This window comes from Marmota flaviventris, chromosome 18, assembly GCF_047511675.1.
Source record: "Marmota flaviventris isolate mMarFla1 chromosome 18, mMarFla1.hap1, whole genome shotgun sequence".
Taxonomy (NCBI): Eukaryota; Metazoa; Chordata; class Mammalia; order Rodentia; family Sciuridae; genus Marmota; species Marmota flaviventris.
Window position 1 is genome coordinate 361,556 of NC_092515.1, and position 21,361 is coordinate 382,916.

The 21,361-nt window shown below is 43.5% G+C and overlaps 1 protein-coding gene across 5 annotated transcripts; it reads left to right on the forward strand.

The window, feature by feature from the left end:
• The first annotated feature begins 1,733 nt into the window (after nucleotides 1–1,733).
• Nucleotides 1,734–20,308, forward strand: Znf329 (zinc finger protein 329). 5 transcript variants are annotated; one of them, XM_027921148.2, is made up of 2 exons: nucleotides 1,734–1,824; nucleotides 17,784–20,308. In XM_027921148.2, the coding sequence occupies exon 2, from the start codon at nucleotides 17,792–17,794 to the stop codon at nucleotides 19,343–19,345; it is 1,554 nt and encodes a 517-aa protein (XP_027776949.2). In that variant the 5' UTR covers nucleotides 1,734–1,824; nucleotides 17,784–17,791; the 3' UTR covers nucleotides 19,346–20,308. The 5 variants fall into 5 exon arrangements, 4 of the variants coding, with proteins under 4 accessions (XP_027776949.2, XP_071460935.1, XP_071460937.1 ...); XR_003580526.2 differs by lacking the exons at nucleotides 1,734–1,824; nucleotides 17,784–20,308 and adding exons at nucleotides 1,857–2,332; nucleotides 3,965–4,946; XM_071604834.1 differs by lacking the exon at nucleotides 1,734–1,824 and adding an exon at nucleotides 1,893–2,332.
• Nucleotides 20,309–21,361: the final 1,053 nt, after the last annotated feature.

The following is a 21,361-nucleotide window of genomic DNA, read 5'->3' on the forward strand; positions in this document are numbered from 1 at the left end:
CTTTGATACCCTTGAAGAAACCACTAGAGTCATCTTTCCTTTGTCTAGTTCCAGCGCCCATGTGGACTAGATCTATCAGGAGCTCTGCTTTATGTAAATATATTGTGTTTTGTTCCTCACCAATTATTTGAGACTCCAAGTTTCCAGGTGGCTTACACCCTCCTCAGTCCCCAACAAGATGCTGGTCGTCTCCCCTGTTAACCCCTGAAAAAGGAAGGGTGGAGCAGGGAAGTGCTGCATGTGTTAGTCCCTTTCCCCCCAACAACCCAGAGTGGTGGTGAAAGGCGGTAATCACAGGAGTGTGGGAGCCTGAGACTGAGGCTGGAGATTTCAAATTCAAGCCTTAGTAACTCAGTGAAGCCCTAAACAACTTAGACCCTGCCTCACAATAAAAGGTGAAAATAAAAAAGGGCCGGGGATGTGGCTCTGTCTTAAAAGGTGTGTGTGTTCGATCCCCAGTACCTAGATGAATGAATAACCAAGACACCAGAGCAGTAAAGGTTTTGTTCACAGCAGGAAGTGGACCTCTTACACTTCTAGAAGTTTCCCATTAAAAGAGAACTAAATGTCAGGGAGTGCTGTTGCCCTGTGCTTGGAAGGATGGCTCTCCCGGCTAATCTTGTGTGAGGACCACAGTTTTTGTTCCCCAATGTCTAGCTCCACACTGAGCAGACAAGAAATGGTCTCTTGGAAGACACAGCCACGAGGGACCGACAGAGTCCAGAGGATGCCCTGCTTGGATCAAGAAATAAAGCATCTGGAGCCCTGGCTTCATCCACCTGTCAGGAGCACTCCAAACGTACAGACAGCAGCCTGACTTCTGTGGCTCTGGACCCCATTCACCCATTTTTGAGTTTACATAAATGGGATTCTGAGCTATGCATCCTTTTGTCTTCTTGTGCTCAATATTATATGTGTAACGTTCATCCTTTTCTTTTCTTTTTCTTTAGGTGGGTTGGGGATGACCCCGAAGCCTCCGTGTGCCAGGAGTGGTCTGCCACTACATCCTCAAGCTTCACCCATTTTTTTACATAAAGCAGTTTTTTCCTCTCACATTCTGTAGTATAAAAATGCCAGATTCAGCTCATTCCTCTGCTGACAGCCGTTCGTGTTGATGCCACTCTGGGACTTTCACAAGCAGTGCTGTTAGGGACCTCTCTGACCACATTTTTGACCAGGAATATGCCTCGAGTGGGACGGCCGGGCGCGGGCCGGTGATTCTCCGACGCGCTTTAGAGGACCCTGCCCCGCCGCCTCTGAGCGCGCTGCCCCCGGCAGGTGCCTCCTGCAGCCTCTGGCGGCCGCGGGGCCGCCTCGTCGCCATTTCTTTGTGTTTACCTGACTTTTTGTTACGGACATCTTCCCTTTCAAACGAAGCACACTGACTGCCGGCTCCTGGTCCTAGGCTCGGTGACCCACAGCCTCGGACCAGCCCGCCAAAGCCCTTACTCGGCTGCACTGGAAGACGGTGGTTTGTTTCAAGTGCTGCACGAGTGACAATGTCGACAAAGGCTGAGCTTAGCTGAGTTCTAAGATAGGTCTCTTAAAAAAAGAAAAAAAGGCCTGGAGGGAACGCGAGAGGTCGGGGCGGACGAGCAGGCCGAGGAGGGACTGAGTCCGCGGGGCGGGGGGGGGGGGGGGGGCGGCGTCCCCACGCACGGCGCTGACGTCGCGGGGCGGCGCGGGGTGGAAGGTCGCGAGCTCCGGCTCTCCTCCTCCACGGCGGCTGGCGGGTCGAGCCGGGACCTCTAGGGACGCGAACATCCGGGTGCCGAGGGGCGCAGGCGCGGTCGCCGCGAACATGGCTGCCGCCGGCCGCCTGCGGTGAGTCCCGCCGCGCCCCTCCACCCCTCGGTGCCTCAGTTTCCCCAGAGGGCGGCGTGGGAGGGAGCCCCGGGTATCGTGTCGCGGCGTGCCGGTCGGCGGCTTTCAGCGGGTAGGGCGCGGCGGGCCCGCCGGGGCTGGCGTGTGACCGGCGCCTGCCGTCTGCCCGGCTTTCCCTGGGCTCCGGCCGGTGGCCCGCGGTGGTCTCGCCGCGGCCTCCTGGCGCGAGGCCACCCTGGGCGCGGGCCCCCCGGACTCCTGTGGCGGGACCGGCCTCGGCGCGTTCCTGTGCGTCCGGCGGACTTCGCAGCTGCCTCCCACGGCTCAGTGGTTTACTGCTCAGCGGCTCTCCGCCGCCTCTGTTGACTTCCGTTTCTATAGAAACGCAGCGAGACTGTGCGGTGGACTCCCAGACTGACCCGCGCCCTTGCGCCCCGAGATAGCCGTGCCTTTCCTGGGGTCCATCCGTGTAGCCACGCGTAGTCCGTCTTCTGTGCTGCGCTTCACAGTAAGTTGTAGATGGCACTTGTCAAACACCTTCCTCTGCTTAGCATGAGTTAGCGTTCAGTGTTGTTTCTGATTTTTTGAGGAAAAATTGACTTTCAGTGAAATGCCTAGATCTTCCTGGCATAGTCGGACGGATTTTGACAAAATTACCACCATGGAAAGATCCCTTATTCTTTGCCAATTTAAAAAATGTGGTTGGTAGGAACTAGGCTTGAAAAAAATTTTTTTCAGTATAGAGAATTGAACCCAGGGCCTTGTACATGTTAGGAATGCTCCACTGAGCAGGACCCCAGCCCTAAAAATGTTTTAAGTACCATGCTTTGTTCTTCCCTCCCCTATAACAGGTAAATTATTCTTTTTTTCTCTCTCTTTCTTTCTTTTTTTTTTTTTTTTTGGTAGGATTGGACCCAGGGGCACTTAACCACTGAACCATATCCCCAGCCCTTTTTAGTACTTTTTTTTGGTGGGGGGAGGTACCTGGGATTAAACCCAGGGGCGCTCGACCACTGAGCCACATACCCAGCCCTATTTTTTTGTATTTTATTTAGAGACAGGGTCTCAATGAGTTCCTTAGCGCCTTGCTGTTGCTGAGGTTGGCTTTGAACGTGCAATCCTCTGCCTCAGCCTCCAGAGTGGCTCGGATTACAGGCGTGCACCACTGTGCCCCACTTAGTTTTTATTTTGAGACAGCGTTTTGCTTAGTTACTGAGGCTGGCTTTGAACTTGCAATCCTCCTGCCTCTGCCTCCTGAGCTGCTGGGATTACAGGTGTGCCCCACTGTGCTCTGTGAATTTTACTCTTTTTCTATTGCTTGTTTTCTTCTACACCTAGCTTTCCTGCCCCCTCCACTCCCTTCCCCCCAGTCTTTTATTTTGAAAGTTTTACACCTGCAAAAGAGCTGCAGGAACAGTGTAGTGAACACTTGTAAAGTCATCCAGGTTCTCAGGTTATTAACAGTTTACCACATAAGCTTTACTTTTTTACCTTTCTAAAACACATGCACACACGTTCTCTTTTTGTATTTTACATGTATACAGAGTTGCACAGGCTGGTGTGATATAGGTGAAAATTTATATACACTTTTTTAATTTTTATAATTTTTTATTTTATTTATTTTTAATGTGGTGCTGAGGATCGAACCCAGGGCCTTGCACGTGTGAGGCGAGTGCTCTACTGCTGAGCCATAACCCCAGCCCCACATACACTTACTTATGTTGGCTTTATCACTGAAAGTGTATTGTGGACATCATGACACTTCAGCCTGAAATATTTTCACCTGCACTTCCTAAGCACAAGAACATTCTTGAACAAAACTAAAGTGTTGTTGTGACATCCAAGTTCTGTATTATTGGTAAGCAATTTTTGTGTAATGTAAAATCTGCATGTACCTAAGTTGTTTTTGTATTTGGTTTGAACTAGAATCCAGTCCAGTCCAGTCCAGGATCAATGTTAAATTTAGTTTTCATGTCTTTTTAGTTTCCTTCAATCTGTGATCTTATTGTTGTTGCTTTTTCTTTCAAGACATTAACTTTTTTTTTTTTTTTATAAGAGCCAACTGGTTATTTTGTAGTTTGTCCTCTTAGTGTTCCATTGATATTGTCATGATTAAATTCAGGTTCTCCATCTTTCACAGGAAATTAAGTGAAGTCATACCCTTTTTGGTGCGCCACATGAGGAAGAACATGAAGCTGGTTGTGGTCAAACTTTGTCATGTGGTTAAAGACCTGTCTTCCAGGGCTCTCCACCTTTTCCCTATTGTACTTATTAAATCATCCTTGGGGTAACACTTTTAGTAATTTAAAAAAAATTTTTTTTCAATATGTGTTTTTAGTTTCTGATGGGTCTTTATTTTATTCATTTATTTATATGAGGTTCAGAGAAGCAAACAATGCCTCACACATGCTAGGCATGCACTCTGCCACTAAGCCACAACCTCATCCTCAATAATTGTTATTTTTTAATTTACGGTATGTTATTTATTCTTTTTATGTATTTATTTTTATTATAGTTGTAGACGGACAGCATGCCTTTATTTGTTTAGTTTTTTATGCTGTGCTAAGGATCGAACCCATTGCCTCACACATAGTGGTCAGCGCTCTGCCACTGAGCTACAGCCCCAGCTCATGTTATTCATTCATATATAGTCATATGTTTCAAATCTTTTTTATATGTTTAGTGTTTTTTGTGTATTAAGACTCTTCATCCTGGGGCTGGGGCTGTGGCTTAGCAGTAGAGTGCTTGTCTAGCACGTGCGAGGTGCTGGATTCGATCCTTAGCACCATGTTAAAAAAATGAATAAATAAAATAAAGGCATCATGTCCAACTACAACTAAAAAAAAATTTTAAAAAGACTCTTCATCCCGATAACTCAAGAATATTCTTTACTATATATTTTATTTTAATCATACTCAAGTTTATTTGTGTGTGTGCATTTTTTTTTTTAACGAACAGTTCTTTGATCCATCTGGATTTTATGTGTGTGACAGTATGTACAATTTAGATTTTGTAATTTTTTTCTCATCTGAAAAGGCAGTGAGAGGGCTGGGGATGTGGCTCAAGCGGTAGCGCACTCGCCTGGCGTGCGTGCGGCCCGGGTTCGATCCTCAGCACCACATACAAACAAAGATGTTGTGTCCGCCGAAAACTAAAAAAAATAAATATTAAAAAAATTCTCTCTCTCCTCTCTCCGACTCTCTCTTAAAAAAAAAAAAAAAAGGCAGTGAGAGAAATACATGTGTCTTAACTGAGGTATAGGTTATGAGGCTTTTTTTTTGATACTGGTCCTTAACCACGGAGTCACATCCTCACCCCTTTTTATTTTTTATTTTGAGACATAGTCTTGCTAAATTGCTTAGGGCCTTGCTAATTTGCTGAGACTGGCTTTGAACTTGCAATCCTTCTGCCTCAGCCTCCCCATTTGGAGGTTTAGGCCACTTTTACCATCTTCCAAATTAAGCACCAGAGTGTATTTGCGGCTGTTGGTCCTTCCCTTCCTTTCACTGACTGCTTAGTTACTGCAACCTAGTGAAGAACCTCAACTTTGGGAGTACATTCCAGCTCCTCCTCTTTTCTTTTTAAGGGATTGTCTTGGCTTTTTCAGGTGCTGTTCTCATTTGTGTGAGTTATAGAAATGGTCTGTCCTGCTATAGTGAGATTCTTCCAGAAATTTGCATTAGGAAGGCATTGCTTTTACAGGTGGTCTGGTGAGAGTCCTCATGGTTTCAGTATTGGGCCCCTTCATCCTTTGCACCATCTCTAGCTCCCCACTAGCTCAAGTGTCCTTTCAAGTCTTCAGTATTTTTTCAATGGTGTAGGATTTTTGTTAGTTTTTGTTTTCTATTTTTTATGGGACTTTAATTTTTAAGACATTTTTTATTGGTTATTGTTTTAGGAAGATTTTGATTTGGGGTGTCAGTAGTTATTCAGCAAATGATTATTTACTGGGCACCTAAATTCATCTAGAAATAAACAGACAGCAATCCCTGCTGTGGCAGTGCTTATGATTTAAGGCAGTTATTTCTCTTGCTGAGCTCAGGCATTTAAAAAAAATAATTATCCCTGAGCCTGATTTAGTGTGCATGCTTGTAATCCCAGCAACTCAGGAGGCTGAGGCAGGAGGATTGCAAGTTCCAGGTCATTCTGGCAATTTAGCAAGACCCTGCCTCAAAGTAAAAAGAAGGGCTGGGGCTATAGCTCAGTGATGGAGCACTCCTGTCTTTAATACCCAGTACCAACAAAACAAAACAACCTACCTGTTTTACCAAAGAAAAAAAGAATTATATTTAACTGAGAAGAAAAAAATGATAACTTATTATTACTTTATTATTATAGTGAGAATTTAAATTATTCTTAACAGGAATAATGTGCTTTGTGGATTGATGTAGACTGCTAAATTCTTTTTTTTTTAATATTTTCTAGTTGTCAATGGACCTTTGTTTATTTATATGAGGTGCTGAGAATTGAACCCAGTGCCTCACACATGCTAGGCAAGCACTCTACCACTGAGCTAGGACCCAACCCTGGACTGCTAAATTCTAAAATAATAATTTCTATTATGTATTATGCATTTATACTCTGCCAGATATGTATATGGATGCCATGTGCATATTGTTACATTATTATTACATTATTGTTATATGTATTATATCATTTAATTCTTACAGTGATGATGAATTGGGTACATTAGTGTTCTCATTTTTTACCTGAGAAAACTGGGGCTTGAGAGAAGACTTGAGTTAGCAGAGCTGGCTTTTGACCCAGGACCTGTTCACATCCAGAACATGCTGCCTTGTACTCAGTTTGGCTATTTCAGAGCAGTTTTACTTAGAAGATATGAGGCAATATCTATGACTAAATGTACTTTTTGATTAAATGAGTTTAGAATCTTACTAGTGTGTGGGAATCTTATTATTAAAGAAATGGTCAGATCTCTTCTCTGCAACAGGGAAGGGGCGTGAAAAACATTTCTTTTTGTGTAAAAACATAAAACAAAATTATCCATTTGTTTTAATGTGAAATCAAAAGAAAAACTAGGTGTTGGGGCCACTGTGGAGAGAAAAGATGGGACACACACACACACACACACACACACACACACACTGATCAAGAGGGGTAAATGTTCTACTCAAAATGCAAGGGCAGCTTCCCAAGCTATTGCTGAAATAGGTTAACGGAGCAAGCTGGGCTTTTATTTTGGAGAAAAAGTGGGGCTGGGGTGATAATGGCCTTGCATTTGTTGGGGCTTGCATGTTTGATCTTGCTGCTGGCAGCAAATAGGAGGCATGGAGGCTTTCTTATTAGCTTTCCTAGATGTGGGGAGAGGGCTTGAAAACTGTCTGCAAGTCAGCAATCACGCAGTAATTAGATGGGTTACTTTATTAGCTCAGGGTTAGAGTGAGTGGCAAATGATTTTGTTAAGGCATGGATTCTTTGAACAAATAAGGTAGGCATTATGGGTGGTCCACAGAGATGGTGGGAGCCATGTGGATGGGCAGGTCTGCTGAGGTCTGTTAACGTCAAGTACCCAGCATTGAGTGTGAGTGATGCTCCTGCAGGGCCTGGGACTAGGATGAGACCCTTTAGAGCTGAGTGCCTAGAATGGTGTTCTACACAAGCTCACCACATCACTGCGAAACCATTATTTCTCTTTCGAAGTCCCAAAGTGTCAGAAATGTGCCGGGTGGGGTTCTTGCCCTAATAGACTCAACACACTTTTTTTTTGAGCAGCTTTATTTAGATAAAATTCACATCCCATACAGTTCACCCTTTTAAGGCATACAATTCAATGATTTTTATTATATTCACTGGCTTATACCTATCTTCCCACAGTTAATTTTGGAATATTTTCATCATCCCTGTCCCTTGCAAAAGAAAACCAATACCTGCTGGCAGTCACTGCTCATCTCCCCACCCCTCTTACCCCTTGGCAGTCACTAACCTTTCTGTCTATGCAGGTGTCTGTTCTGGGCATTTTTTATAAAACCCATAATTTTTGATTTTTAGTGTCTGGCTCTTTTTTTTTTTTTTTTTTTTTTTTTGGGTGATGCTGGGGATTGGACCCAGGGGTGCTCTACTACTAAGCAACTTCTCCAGCCTTTTGTTATTTTTATTTTTTGGTTTGAAAAAGTTTCTTGATAAATTGCTGAGGCCAGCCTCAGACTTGCAATCCTCCTGCCTCAACAGTTGCTGGGATTACAGGCCTATGCCGCTGCATTTGACTATATGTCTGGCTTCTTTTATTTAGCAAAATATTTTCAAGATACATCTATATTGTAACATGTGTCTCTACTTTGTTCATTATTATTGATGAATAGTAGACAAGATCAAATCTTTTGTTTCTGAAGTGTTCCAAGATAGACTTCAATGTTTAAAAGAAAAAATTTGTTAAAATGGCTTGAGTTTCATCTTGTTAGGTTCCACTTTGTAAACTTCCACCCTTGTAGTTACCCATTGTGCATGTACTAGTCTTCTAGAACCAAGTAGGTTAACCTGAAACAGCTGGCTGGGAGGAACTCTCCAGGACTTGTTTTCTAAAGAAAAGTATTTAGAGGAACAAAACTTAAACCTCCCTAGGTGTATTACAAAGTCATTCAAAAAGTAACCCAGTTAGACTTGTGAATGGAAATATGTAGTACCCAGTCAACATTCTGCTTTAAAGAGTAATAAATGCAGATGAGTTTTAAAAACAAGAATATTTCATTATATCACATTTTGTTTCTCCTTTTGCCGATTAATGGATGTTAAATTGTTTCTACATTTTTCATATTACAAATAATGCTGTGAACATTCATATTCAGTTTTTAAGAAATGGACCATTTTTGGTTTTTTTGGAATAGCTACCTTAGGAGCTGATTCTGGTCATCCTAGTGAGTATGAAATGTGATCATGTTCTGTTTTGGTTTGTACTTTTCTCTTGGTTAGTAATGTTGGGTATATTTGGTTTATTGGCCAATTGTATATCTTCTTTCGAGAACTGCCTATTCAGATCTTTTGTCCATTTAAAAACTTTGTTTTAGATGTAGATGGACGTAATACCTCTATTTTATTTATTTTTAGGTGGTGCTGAGGATCAAACCCAGTGTCTTCTATGTGCTAAGCAAGTGCTCCACCACTCAGCTACAACCCCAGCCCCTTGTTCATTTCTCAAATGGGTCATTTATATTTTATTGTTAAATTATAAGGTATATCTGTTCTGTATATCAGTCCTTTGTCAGACATGTGGTTTGCCCACATTTTCTCCTGCTGTGTGATTTGGCTTTCACTTTCTTTCTTTCTTTCTTTTTTTTTTTTTTTTTAATGATGCTGGGGATTGAACCCAGGGCCTTATGCATGCGAGACAGGCACTCTTCCAACTGAGCAATATCCCCAGCCCCTGGCTTTCACTTTCTTAATGACATTCTTTGAAGCATAAAAGCTTTTAATTTTCATGTAATGCAATTTGTTAACTTTTGAGTCTTTCTTTTTTGTTGCTTACACTTTTGGTATTATAGCAACTTTCCCAAAGAAATCAAAAGAAAAACTAGGTGTTGGGGCCTAGTTTTTATTTAGAATTTATGCCTGTGATCTTTTCTAAGATTTGTATTGTTTTATCTCTTTATTGAGACGTGTGATCCATCTTAATTTTTGTGTGATGTGCACTCTTTTTTTTATCAATATTTTTATATGTTTATTTTTATGTGGTGCTGGGGATTGAACCCAGGGTTTCATGTGTTCAAGGCAAGTGCTCTTACACTGAGCTACAACCCCAGCCCATGTTTTTTAAACATTTTTTAGTTGGGCACAATACCTTTATTTTGTTTATTTTTATGTGGTGCTGAGGATCGAACCCAGTGCCTTGTGTGTTCTAGACGAGCGCTCTACGGCTGAGCCACAACCCCAGCCCCCATTGCACTGTTTTTGATGAGTATTTTGCAGTGTGTTTCTCACCATCTTTATATATATATATTTTTTTTTGATGGAACTTTATTTATTAATTTATTTATATGCAGTGCTGAGAATCGAACCCAGTGCCTCACACATGCTAGGCAAGTGCTCTTCTACTGAGCTAAAACCCCAGCCCCGTCACTATCTTTTTTTTAAATTTATCTTTATGTGGTGGTGAAGATCAAACCCAGTGCCTCATATGGGCTAGGCAAGCACTCTACCACTGGGCCACTACCCCAGCCCTGCCTTTCACCATCTTGAAAGGCATTTTACAGGTAGTGTTAAATATCTACATAACTTAAAAAGTTCTAAAGCTCTAAGTTCATGCAAGGAAAGTGTTTGTTTTTAAAAACACCTGTTTCTGTTTGGATATGTCATCTAGAAGACATAGGAACAGTCAGGTGCTAGAGAATATGTGTTAATCTTCTGTAAAGTTGGATTAGATGAAGGAGCAGGTGCTGCTGGGGAACAAAACTTAAACCTCCCTAGGTGTATTACAAAGTCATTAAAGAAGTAACTCAGTAAGGCTTGTGAATGGAGATATGTGGTACCCAAATAGTGCAATCTGTTAAGTTTTTAGGTAGATGAGGATGGTACCTCTGTGGAAACAGCTCTCAGCACATAGGACTCGAGGCATCCCAGGATGTCTTACCCACAGGGCAGGGTCGGTCTCCCTGTGTCTTACTAAGCAGCACAGTTCTCCAGCTTTGAAGTCCCACACAGGGCTGAGACAATGCTCATGTGCTTTCTTTTTTTTGGGGGGGGGGGAACCTAGGGCTTTGTGTGTGCTAGGCAAGCACTTTACCATTGAGCCACACCACAGCCCAGCATCCTGTATATACAAAGATTTGGATTAAACTTCTCCAGTGGTAATGGATAAGAGGACAGGTTGGTTAGGGAAAGAATCAGCAATACTAGGGTCTCCAGACAAGTATGTACAGCGTCAGAGGAGGAGTAGGAAATAGAGAGCCCCCAGATATGTGAACAACATTGTGATGAGTTTTTAACATTATTTTTGCCATTGTACTGCCAAAAATATATGAATGTATGGGAGGGGGCTGGGGAGTAGCTCAGTGGGAGAGCACTTGCCTAGCACATGTGAGGCACTGGGTTCGAGCTCAGCACCACATAAAATAAATACATAAATAAAACAAAGGTATTGTGTCCACTTACAATTATAAAAAAATTTAAAAAAATAAATATGTGGGAGGGCAACAATGTAAGATATTTTTAAGACAATTTTAATTTATGAAGTTCAGTAAGATTCTTGCATGAATTGCCTTAATGTAATGCCATTATCCTTAATCTGTCCTAATGTCTTCTATATACTTGTGATAATTTGTTACTTCACTGTGGAACTCAGGTCCTTGTCATCTGAGAAAGGCTTAGTTGGTTTAGACTGCTATAGGAAAATGCCATAAACTGTGTGTCTTATGAACAACAAAGTTTTGTTTCTTAGAGATCTGGGGACTAGGAGGTCCAAGATCAAGGCAACAGAGGCCTTGGCGTTGGGTGAGGGCCTGCTTTCTGGGTCCTGGCTTATCCTCATGTGGTAGAAGGTGGGTAATGGAGCTCTCTGAGGCTGCTGCTTTTTTCTATGACACAATTTATATATTTCAAATGGACAAAAAAATTTGTTTTATTTACAGTACCTTAAGATAAATTGCCTTTATGAGCTTTCTTTCCAGACCTTGAGATCTACAAGCATATCTAGAAAATTCACTATTGTGGAAAATGAAGACTGCCTGTAGTTTTTTTCCCCTTCACAAATGGCTGTAACACTATCCTTTTGGTGGTTCAGGGACTTTATTATTTTCTTTAGGCATCATTAAGTCCTGCAACTCTTACAGAGTAACTTTGACGATATATAAATTCTGTCATTTTGCTAGCCAGTTCTTGGGTCCATCACTCAATAGAACCTTTAGCTCCATTCAAATTTACTTTTATTACTGAAAGGTGAGTGACTCACCCGAGATGGAGATTCAGCCAAGAGATTTATTGGGGGGCTGCCCAAAGGGAAAGAAAAGGAGAGGCAGAGAGAGAGAGCAGAGAGAGGAGAGGAGGAGGGCAGAGAGGAAGAGAGCAAAGGAAGAGAGCAGAGAGAAGGAGAGAAAGAAGAGGAAGAGGGCAGAGAGCGTGAGCTTGCAAGCTTTGGCTTAAGAAGGGTTGCCTAGGCGATGTGGCCGGTGCTGATGGGCAGGGGGACTCAGGAACAGCATGCAGATATCGTGTCCTGTGGGGATGGGTCCAGAAAACTTTTGAATTTGGCGTCCTTTGGCTTGGTGCTCTTTGGAGAGGAGAGAGAGGGCTAAGGGATTCCGTGATGTTCTCGCGAGATGGAAACTTGATTTTAGTGGGGAGTCTCTCACACACCCAATAATTAGAAATCTTACAGAAGGGATTGATTTTGAGTATTTAGGCCCACATTTCTATTTTAAGGCTTTACTTTTCATGAATAGTTCTTGGAGGCCCAATTATCCCTGTCCTTCCTTCCTTCCTCCCTCCCTCCCTCCCTCCCTCCCTTCCTTCCTTCCTTCCTTCCTTCCCGAACCCAAGACACTCAACCACTGAGCCACATCCCCAGCCCTTTTAAGATATATTTTATTTAGGGCGGGGTCTTGCTGAGTTGCTTAGGGCCTTGCTAATTTGCTGAGGCTGGCTTTGAACTCGCAATCCTCCTGCCTCACTAGCTGCTTGGGATTACAAGTGTGCACCTCTACGCCTGGCATCCCTGTCCATCTTGTGTCATGTCTTCATCATCTTCTAGACCTCAGCTAACTGGGCCGTCTCCTACTTCTTTTTGGTATTCTATTTCTTCCAACAGTTGGAAATTTCAAGGAACTTTACTCCTGAGCCAGTGGTGGTTGCCATTTTGTGTCCTTGGGGATTTTTTTATAAGGATGTCAATCCCTTTTTTTTTTTTTTTTTTTTTTTGGTACTAGGGGCATTTAACCACTGAGATAGATGCCTAGCCTTTTTATTATTTGAGATAGGGTCTTGCTAGGATGCTTAGGGCATTGCTGAATTGCTGAAGCTGGCCTTAAATTTGGAATCCTCCTGCTTCAGCCTACTGTGCTGCTGGATACAGGCATGTGCTGTTATGCTGGATGTCAGTCTCATCCTGAGAGCTGCACCCTCATGATCCGTTTGCCTCCCCCAAAGCTCTACCTTCTAATACCATAACGTTGACGATGGGATTTCAGTATGACTTTTGGAAAGGGTGACATTCAAGTCCAGGCAAAAGATGTAGCTGAAATGGCTACTTATCATCAAGGAGTGAGAATTCATTGTGAGGAATGAGTCTAAGTTGAGGGCAGTATCTGGATTTGTTGTAAGCTTCCTTCTACATGAAGGAACTTCCCCTGGTGTCTTAGAACACAGTGCAGGAAGCCATCCGTGAATTACACGAGGATCTTCTCTCGATATAGTAGCCAGGGAGACTTAGGGTTGACATTGCGAAGTATCCATGGCTCTCCTGCGGCAATAGACTGCCCAATGCACATGACCTTTATCTCTGTTCTGTGAGGAAGATACCTCGTAGTAGCTCCGGAGATGGATGTAACCTATTGGGAGTTGAACACCTTTAACCTTTTTTGGTGAAGAACATTCTGTGGAAGGCCTTTGATGTTTCCCAGTATAAATAAAGCAGGCACGGGCTCCATTTTGGCCAGAGTCTAGAAGCTTGGTCCATCTGATTGGCTTACTCATCCTGCCCCTGCTTTTGAAACTACTTTCTGTGTCCTCTGTTTTTTTTTCCACCATTCTATTTTTTCTAGCTTTTATTTCTCATCCAGCCTATTCCACCAAGGGGAACCCCATTTCCAACACCTACACTGGACGTGGACAAGAACATAGTACTGTGGTACCTAAGTACCCAGGTTGCTGGTCCACAGAATGGTCAAGGGGTGGTGTAGGGATCAAACCCTGAGCTTCACACATGCTAGGCAAGTGCTCTGCCACTGAGCCACTTCCCTGAACCAGTGAATTTTTACCTCCAGAATCTTTTGTTTCTGAAAATTCCCTTCGAGAGGTTATATCGTCCTGTGTGTGATGGCCTATCTCCTTTTTTAGACTGTACTTGTGAACCTGCCCTCAAGGTAAGGGGTGTGCTCTGGAGCCTTATTTTCACAGGATGGCCAGAGGCTGCACAGGCCCCTGTGCATCAGGAAGGCAGTCCTGGCAGCCTCAGGAGGCTGCTGGGTGGGAGCAGCAGCTGTGAGCATGGTTCCCTGAGCAGCTGGCCCCTCCATGGCATGGTTTCAAGCTGTGGGCAGAGTAGGTGCCTGAGCTTGGTTTGGCTTCCAAGTGAATTAGGGTATTGCTCACCTCAGTTTGGTGTTCCTACTTAAGAGTTTTGGGGCAGGGTGTGGTGGCACACACCTGAAATCCCAGTGATTTGAGAGGCTAAGGCAGGGGGATCACAAGTTCAAGGCCCACATCAACAATTTAGTGAGGCCCTCAGCCGTTTAGTAAAACGCTGTCTTAAAATAGAAATTTAAAAAGTAAGGGCTGGGGTTGTGGCTCAGTGGTAGAGCACTCACCTAGCATGTGTGAGGCACTGGGTTTGATGCTCAGCACCACATAAAAATGAAATAAAAACATTGTGTGTCCACCTACAACTAATATATATATATATATATATATATATATATAAATAAAAAGTTCGAGAGGTGTGGATCAGTGGTAAAAGGTTCCTGGGTTTAATCCCTGGTACTGCCCCTGCAAAAAACAAAAATGTTTGTAGTTCAAGCTTTCATTAAATACACTTTGAATTTGAGTTAAAGAGGTCTGTTATTTAATTGGAACATCTTGACTCTGAGTTGGGGAGATCTCCTTGAATTGCTTTTTGAAAGTTCTAAGGTGTAGGGAGCTGCCTTCCACTTCAGGTGGTAATATGAGCAGTTGCATTGGCAGGTATTCTAATGCTTCATGTTCTTGCATTCCTGAGAGCAATCCAGCTGTGCTGTTTAGGGACTTTCCACTGTTCCTTGATGAAATCTGCATTTCACAACAAATATTATATATGTATCACTTCTTGCACTTTCCTTATGGTCACTTCTTGCCAAAGTCTTTCCCTCACTGTTTCTCAAATTTATTTATTTATTTATTTGTTAGACATGGGCACAATATCTTTATTTTGTTTATCTTTATGTGGTGCTGAGGATCGAACCCAGGGTCTCTCACGTGCGAAATGAGCACTCTACCACTGAGCCACAACCCCAGCCCTCTCAAATTTAATAATTAATATTTTATGTCATTTGCTTTGCCATTTTTATTTATATTTTTGAGATAGTGTCTTGCTATGGTAATAGTGTTTCTATTTTGAGATGGGGTCTCACTAAGTTGGCCTCAGACTTTTGACTCTCCTGCCTCAACCACTTTGTCAATTTTAAGTATGAGAAATAAAACATTACACGTCAAGTCCTAATCCTCTTGAGTCCCTACTACCACAGGCAAAAATAAGTAATGTGCGTTTGTTTAACCTATTTTTGTTTTTACTCCTTGGTATATCTTGAGAAATATTTTTCTTTAAAATATCTTTTTTACTTCTGACACATAGCCATTGAACGTATTCATGGAGTGCAGTGTGACATTTCTTGCAAATCTTAATGTTGAACAGTGAGCTCAGTGACCTTCATTTTTCTCCTTTTTTTTAAGTCAAGCAATTTTAATAGGTTAATTGTAATCAGTAAAAGCACAAGTAACACAAAAGACTTGAATTTCATATCTGTAACAACTTTTCATAGTCCTTACTGTAAGGTGTTGAGGAAGGGACCCACGCTTTTTTGGCTTTCTTGGTTTATGACCACGGTCAGCAAATGTTCCACGTGTGCCTAGAAGGCATCTGGCTCTGATGAGTGCGTGCTCCTTCATCCCAGTGTGATCAGGCTGGCTGTGTACATTCTCTCCTGCTTATCCCCATTCCGTTTTTTTGAATTTCCATTTCTGAGAGCTGCTCACTGTGGTTGGATTTAGGTTATCTCCCTGCATTCTGGGTAAGACTTTTGCTCTGTGTTTTGCTGCATTTCTAGGTGTTCCGTTGCCCTGTGATCCTTGCTGGATGTTTGTTTGCTTGTCAAGGGATACAGAGCCCTTCCTTGGTTGGCTTTGCCTGTTCCACCCTGATGCTTTTGTCTTCTGTGTCTTTCTGCTTTGGTGTTTCTGTTATAAACTGTTCAGAGAGTTGTTCTGTCCCATTAAGGCTGTTCGCATTTACTGTTATTGGCGATATCATACTTCTTACCTTTTATTTAGCCTGTTGTAATTGTGCTCTTTGAACCCTGTATCAGCTGCTCCTGAATTGATCTGGCTTTCTTATTATTCTTCCTTCCACAAGGGTTTTTGTACTTCAGTGCTATTGACATTTGGGGTTGGGCCATTCCCTGTTGTGAGGACCATCCTGTGCATCACAGGACATTCATCAGCGCCCCTGGCCTCTGCCCCTAGATGCTAGAAGCCCTAGTCTTGAAGTCAGAAGCATTTCCCAAGACTGCCAAGTGTCTTCTGGGGACAGAGCCTTCTGCAGGTGAAATCCACTACCTAGTCTGGGGATGGAGCTCCGTGGTAGAGTGCTTTTGTCTGGCATGTGTGAGACCCTGTGTTCAACCCCAGCACTGCCCGACACACACACCAAGTGCCCTCTGGGCTTGGAAGTTTTGTATCACGCTTACTCTTTTATTTTTGACAAGCTGTAACAGGAATCAGAGAAAACTCAAGGACTTTGTCTCCATTTCCCCTTGTCAGAGGTAACAAGCCACTGCCGCCCTCCGCCCTCTGGCTAACCCTAAATTTTTGGCACTACAATCCCATCTCCCTCTCTCCCTTCTGGGTTTTTCCTGATGAATAGCACTTCTCCATTCCTTTGGCTAGTGTCCTTGGAGTTCAGTTCTGTCTTTGCTTTTCTGACTCTGCCCTTATCTCATTAACTCTGGGTTCCTAATTGCTATGGGGTGATCTGTGGCAGTAGTTCCCACTGTTTACTGGTGCTGTGTCTGGCCCTCTGACCATCTCCACGGGCTTGGCTGATTCACGTCTTCCTACCTATAATTCTTGCTTGTTGAGTCTGAGATGCCTAAATGGAATTGCTGGATGGGGGGTTTGCCCATTTTGTTGTTTTGTTTCTTATGAGACAGCTCTTCAGTTGCCCAGGCGGGCCTGGGACTTGTGCTTCTCCTACCTCAGTGTTCTCAGTCGCTGGGATCACAAGCAGGTACTACTCTGTCAGCTTTTCATGTCTTGTTTTAACAGCTGCTACCAAATTATCCTGACAAGCCGACTGACCACTTTATATGCCTTTTGATTTCTCATGTGACCTGCATGAGTTTTGTTTTGTCACATGTTTTCTTTGGCTTATGTGAAATATACATATATGGTGGTCTTAAAGTTACAGTTTGTAATTGCTCAAATATCATTGACAGAGAGAATGAGCATGTATATTCCTTTACTCTCTAGGAAGTACTTCTTGGTAGCCTTTTTTTTTCTTCTTCTTTTTGTGCTGTTCTGTTTGAGTTTTTTTTTTTTTTAATAGATTTTGGGCATTAAATCCTTTGTCACTTTTATATTTTATAATATTTTCTCTCCATCTGCCACTTGTGTCTTTTTTTGTTTGTTTGTTTGAGGGTTTTTTTTTTGTTTGTTTGTTTGTTTGTTTTTTTGGTTCAGGGCCCTTAACGACTGAGCCACATCCCTGCCCTTTTATGTATCTTATTTGGAGACAGGGTCTAGCTGAGTTGCTTAAGGCCTTGCTGAGTTGCTGAGACTAGCTTTGAACTTGTGAACCTTCTGCCTCATCCTCTCCAGCTGCTGGGATTATAGGTATGGGCCACTGCACCCTGCCTTGTGTTGTCTTTTATTGTGTGGAAATTTTAAATATTGATGTCAGATTTTTTTCTCATTTTACCTCTCCCTTGCACAGATGTGAATTTTAAAAAGAAAACAAGTAAAAACACATATACATCTAGCCCATCACTGTTTTCTCTTTCTCTTTCAGATACAGGTTTGTGTGCTTTACTCTGTCTTTTTCTTTTCAGCTTGGGACATGAGACTGGAAGCATCAGTCCAGAATGTTCCTGAGGACCTACTCTCCTGTGACACAGACATGGAAGGTCCCACAAGGGAGGCCCCCTGCTTCTCTGTTCCAAGTGGCGGTTGGGACTGTGAGAGCCACGAGAAACACTTGAGACAGTCTGCTTTAACTCAGGAGAAGCCAGTGGCTCAGGAAGTAGTCTGTGAATATCTTGGTTTTGGGGAGCATTTGAGTGCAAGTTCAGGCTGTTTGCCACCTCAGAGAGTGCCCGCCACAAACGGTTTCCATGTATGTGATTCAGATGTTGAGATTTTGGATTGTGGAAGAACGTATAGCCATTCCCTGGATGTCACTCAGTGTGGAAGAGGTCACATGAGAGAGAAGCCCCATAAATACCCAGGAAATGTTAAGTCTTTCAACCATTTTACTCTCCTTGGTGACCAAAAACTGATGAAAAGGGGCAGGAAACCTTACCAAGGGAAGGATGTTGGGGACGTCTTTGCTCTGAGCTCATCTCTTCATGGAAGCAAAAGTCGTCCCATGGAGAAACCATATAAATGCACTGAATGTGGCAAATGCTTCAGACGGAACTCATCCCTTGTTTTGCATCACCGAACTCACACTGGAGAGAAACCATATGCCTGTAATGAGTGTGGAAAATCCTTCTCCAAGAACTACAACCTGATTGTGCATCAGAGGATCCATACAGGAGAGAAGCCCTATAAATGCTCTAAATGTGGGAAAGCTTTTAGTGATGGGTCAGCTCTGACACAGCACCAGAGGATCCACACAGGCGAGAGACCTTATGAGTGTCTAGAATGTGGTAAGACATTCAACCGAAACTCATCCCTGATTTTGCATCAAAGAACTCATACAGGGGAAAAGCCATATAGATGTAATGAGTGTGGGAAACCCTTTACTGACATCTCCCACCTCACTGTACATCTCAGAATCCACACTGGTGAGAAGCCCTACGAGTGTAGCAAATGTGGAAAGGCTTTCCGAGATGGCTCATACCTCACTCAGCACGAGAGGACTCATACCGGAGAGAAGCCCTTTGAGTGTTTGGAGTGTGGGAAATCCTTCAACCGCAATTCCCACCTCATTGTGCATCAAAAAATCCATTCTGGGGAGAAACCCTACGAATGTAAAGAGTGTGGGAAAACGTTCATTGAAAGTGCTTACCTCATCAGGCACCAGAGGATTCATACTGGGGAGAAGCCCTATGGGTGTAATCAGTGTCAGAAACTTTTCAGGAACATTGCTGGCCTCATCCGGCACCAGAGGACTCATACTGGTGAGAAACCCTATGAGTGTAATCAGTGTGGCAAGGCTTTCAGGGATAGCTCCTGTCTGACCAAGCACCAGAGAATTCACACGAAGGAGACTCCATACCAGTGTGTAGAATGTGGAAAGTCTTTCAAGCAGAACTCTCACTTATCAGTACACCAGAGACTCCATGACAGGGAGGGTCCCAGCCAGTGTCCTCAGTGTGGGAAAGTGTTCAGAAGAAGTGCATCCCTTGTCCGACATCAGAGAGCACACCCGAAAGACCAGCCTGTATAAACATAGTGGATGCTGGGCCACAATTCTCTCAGCTTAGTGTGATGGCACCATTCCCTGGTCAGTAGAGAAGAATCCTCAGAGCTACCAGAGAATTGATGGACAAGCCATTCCCTAGCCCTGTTACATCTGTTAGTGGTGAATCTCCTGGAGAAAATACTGGATGATGATAAATGGGGAAGAGTGCATCAGGAATGACTGAGCCTATGCAGAACATGGTAGTGTGACACTGGAATAAAAACTGGGGGCATGTCAGCAAGACAGTTCCCAAAGAGATCCACCCCCTTCACATGAGGATACTCACACTGGGAAGAGCCTGTGTGAGTCCAACAAGCAATCCCTAGGAAGGATCCTGTGAGAATGAATGTTCACTTCATGTACATGAGCACCTGGATATTAGCCTGTGTGATCAGAAAGAGAAACTTTGGCAGGAGCTTATGCTGAGCTTTTGTATCAGCAAAGACACGCTGGTGAGCCATCCCACACCGTGCTCCGCTTGCAGCAGCCACAGGATTGCAGTTAGACTTTGATGTGTGAATGAGCCAGAGTACTGCCAGGATGCTAAGGACTCCTTAGAAGGGGAATTGGACCAAGGAGGTGCTGGTAGACAAGGAAGTCATCCCTTTTAAGACTACAGCAGCCTCTTCTGTGATGGATGTCTGCTTGAGGAAACATGGTCCATTGTTGCATTGGTGTTGAAACAAGATCCCGAGCTGTCGGGTTTGCATACCCATTCCCACACGCACCATTGTTGCTCCTGGAGGCCATTTCCCATTCATTCCTTTCAGCCACTCTGAATAAGTATAAAGGGTTTGTTGCTATGTTGAAAATGATTATGATGTTTCAAAAAGAAGGTGTAAGAGATTTACTGTCCTTAGAGTCCACGTAAAGATCTGTGTGCATACGGATGTAGATTAGAAGTAGATGTTGGAGAAATAAACAAATGGCTTTGTTAGAGGATTGGAATTGTGTCTGGGCTTTTTTCTCTGTTACAGATCATCAATAATTTGAAAATGAGATAAAAGGAAAGCCGAGAGGATGTGAATTTGGGGTTTCTTGGGCCTTCTTTGCCAGTGGGGACTAGATTAGGGCTATGGAAGCTGTAGCATTAGGTGTGCATCCAGGAATAAGCATCTCTGGAACCTGCATTCCTCAGCTTAGGCAGGAGCGTCATTTTCTTCCTTGGGACATGGATAGAATGGGTTTGTCGTTGTGGAGGAGAGCATGGGTCTCAGGGAACAGGAGAGCAAAGAAAATTCTGGAACAGGCAACCTTAGCATGTCCTCTCTGAGGCCTTGTAGAGGTGGCTGGCTTCTTGACACAGTTGTAATGTCCTGAGTGGATCCTTTGGAATTTTGCCTTCCCCTGTCTTCTCTGGCCCCTGTGAAGGAAGAGTCCGGGTAAAAGCTGCTCTGAGCTTAGCTGTGAGTTATATGAATTAGAAACCTGGTCAGGCATTTCAGACATCTCCATAGGTACCCTTCCCTAAGGGGAAGAACCATCAGATAGCCCCAAAGTTTGGTATGAGGGTGGCCTAGTCCCCACCTGCCTTCAGTGCTGCCTGTCCTGTAGCTTCATGAAGATTGGCTGGTTAATATGTATAGGTGTCCCTTTGTTCCTACCAAGATGGTCTTTCTATATGATGGTCAACGAGTGCATAAGAAATCCTGACCCTTAAGTCTGTTGCAGTTAAAATCTGAGCTGCCATCTCAAGATGGAATGTCCTTGCACATGCGTTGTGGTGGGCCCATGCTTTCTAACGTGTGGCATGTAAACTCTCCCCAGGCAATGGTGACTGACGGAAGAAGTGTCCCATGATGCTGGGGGGCTTGACCCTCCAACACTGACCGTGCGGAGCTTGAGGGTGCAGAGAAACCCCTCCAGAGACAGTTTTAGAGAACAGTGTCTGATTTATTGCACAGCAACAGTAGCTTTTATAATGGGTATGTGCCAATTTACATATAACAGTCATGGTAGTCCAGAGGTGATACATACATATCATCTTACAGAATTCAGGAC

Bases quoted from the DNA above. Each gene is read 5' to 3' on its own strand.
- Znf329 (XM_027921148.2), top strand. From the start codon at position 17,792: ATGAGACTGGAAGCATCAGTCCAGAATGTTCCTGAGGACCTACTCTCC.